Source organism: Hordeum vulgare, chromosome 7H (genome assembly GCF_904849725.1).
Source record: "Hordeum vulgare subsp. vulgare chromosome 7H, MorexV3_pseudomolecules_assembly, whole genome shotgun sequence".
In the NCBI taxonomy this organism is placed as follows: Eukaryota; Viridiplantae; Streptophyta; class Magnoliopsida; order Poales; family Poaceae; genus Hordeum; species Hordeum vulgare.
This window is the reverse complement of record NC_058524.1, coordinates 540,874,907-540,877,484: the sequence shown is the minus strand read 5'-3', so window position 1 is coordinate 540,877,484 and position 2,578 is coordinate 540,874,907. Positions and strand designations below refer to the sequence as shown.

General features: G+C 48.0%; 1 protein-coding gene across 1 annotated transcript; it reads left to right on the top strand.

The window, feature by feature from the left end:
* Nucleotides 1-936: 936 nt before the first annotated feature.
* On the top strand, nucleotides 937-1,919 carry LOC123413066. The gene has a single exon (XM_045106013.1). The coding sequence runs from the start codon at nucleotides 1,333-1,335 to the stop codon at nucleotides 1,666-1,668; it is 336 nt and encodes a 111-aa protein (XP_044961948.1). The 5' UTR covers nucleotides 937-1,332; the 3' UTR covers nucleotides 1,669-1,919.
* The last annotated feature ends 659 nt before the right edge of the window (nucleotides 1,920-2,578 follow it).

The window sequence follows — 2,578 nt, the reverse complement described above, 5'->3', positions numbered from 1 at the left end:
TAGAAATTGCACTAGCAGTTAAAAGTTGAAACTATCACTTTTCACTTTACTTAATAATATGTCCGCATGCATCATATTAATGAATAAGCAGGGGCAATCCTTTTTTTTTTTTGAAAAAAGCTTCATCTCCTTCGCTCCTTGGTACCTAAATATATTAAACTGCAAAAATGTTTTATATTTAGTTAGGGAGGTTGTACAATGCTACAAGGTTTATCATTGACACACATGCAGTCTTGGGTAGGTGCCAGCTAACGCCTCCTGGCTAGGGCTCCAGCTGGCCACAAAAGAAATTTTAAGGTAGGCTTTAGAAAACCCAAGTTTTCATATTTCAGTTTTGTTTTCTGAATGCACGGGGGCATGGCCGACCACGGCTTTTGCAAGGTCGTCAGCTCGGAACATCTCCTATGACCTCAACGCCGACGATGTTTTCCGCGGAGATGATGGAAATACTCCCTCCGTCATGGTTTAGAAGGCACGTTTGGAAAATCTCTGAGACCAAGGTAGTCATCGATTGGTTGTAAGATGTAGCAGGTGTAAATGCTAATTCGCCTAATCAACTTACTATTACTAATGTGTGAGCAGCAAATTGGGAGGACGCATGCATGAATAGTACTAGTACTAATTAATAGGAGTAATTGCTATCGCGCCTTAAATCTTGTCTATTTTGAAAATGCACGCAAGTTTAACTGTACATTCTAAACCGTGACGGAGGGAGTACAAAAGATGTTATGTTGGTATCATGCAACACCGGGCGTTCCGGTAGACTGAGGAGACAACATGGTTATCATAACGGCTCACGACGCGGCTGATTTTTCCGGTCCACGTAAAATTATCACACTGTTTTAACCAAAAATTGAGGAAACTATGCAAAATTCTTGAAATTACAGCTTATACTTTCAAACGGGTTGATGCATACAACTCAAGTTTATTTCTAGCTGTCGCCGTGAAGTAGAGGAGCTGGAGAGGCAAATTGTTATGACCTTTTTCCTCTTCTCAGTTCTCAGCGAAGTATGCGAATGGAGGTCCTGATCCGAGGACCGCTCGTTTATTCCACCTTGGGAAGAAGAACCCGGGTGACCACCCAGAAGAAATGGCAAGAAAAGGGGTTGTTCTGGGGTGTCTCCTCAAGGTTAGGGGCCGGCTAGCTCGATTTAGCTCCGCCATGCAAGCCGCGGAAAACGCAGAGCTGCGCGCAAACCTTCCCTTAATTCCTCACCGCAGCCGTCGGCAGCTTGATTAATTTCCCTGTCCACCGATCGTCCGCACGTACGGCTACAATCCTCGTACCTCTTCTCAGAAATCAAGCACAGTCCTCGACGTAGAGGCGCACCCATGGCGGCGACCGTGCGCACATGGCTGGTGGTGGCGGCGCTGGCGTGCGCGCTAACACTGGCGCTGCGGTCGGCGGACGCGAAGGCGACCGAGGGGCCGTCGCCATCGTCGTCGCCGGCCCAGAAGCCCAAGTGCACTCCGGGCGCCGCCACGCCGTGCCGCGTGGGCGCGATGCGCGACCCGGAGAACCAGGAGGAGGAGGGGCTGTTCAATGTGAAGGTGAGGGGGCCGAGCGGCGCGGGCGACTCCGACAGCGACGACGACTACAGCGACCCCGACCAGCCCAAGGACCCCGACCAGCCGGACGACGACGACCTTGTCGTTCTCGGCCACTGAGCTGATCGACCGGCCGGTCCGGCATGGTCGATCACGTCCGCGTGGCGCCGGTTGGTTTTCTTGGTTTTGTTTCATGGATTGGCCCGTGGCGGATCGACCGGTGCTCGCTGGACATGCATGTGTTGTTTACTTCTTCAGTCATTTTGTTGTTGGTGCTGGTGTTCTTGTTAAGTACTGTAAGTAGGTAGTGCGTGGATGGAAAACGTGTTCTTCTAAACTAATAAGACATGGTTAATCTATGAAGGGTTGGGTTTGGGTAAAGTGTGATCCTTCCATAAGACATGGTTAATCTATGAAGGGTTGGGTTTGGGTAAAGTGTGATCCTTACATTTTTTTTGACGGGTAAAAGACTTTATTTTTCATAGAATGGTCAAATCATTTACAAGAAAAAGAGAAATATAACCTGGGATAGAATTCTCCCACGGTCGAGACGATCGGCTATCGAATGAATGTCTAGCTAAACTACGAGCAACTTGATTCGCTTCCCGGAAACAATGTTTATAGCAATTTTTTGTGAATTCCATAGGCATCTGCTTCCACTCTAGAACCACCGCCACATCAGCTTCGAGCTAGTCATCCATTGATTGCATTGCTTTCACCACGGCCATGCAACCAGATTCAGTTTTAACACTATTGCAACCAGTGTTTGCTGCGAGATATAGCCCGTTCTTGATGGCCTGAAGCTCTGCTGATTCAGCATCGCGAACGTGTGGTAGAAATCAGTTTGCTGATACAACAAAGTCATCATGATTCGCGAAGAACATAACCACATGCACAACACCACATGCCCCTGATAGAGTATCTTCATGAAAAGTTGCATCAACATTTACCTTAACCGAAGCGTGACTAGGTTTTGCCCACATATGATCACGCTCCCGAACCTCTATGTGAGAAGTCATTGGCTTTATGA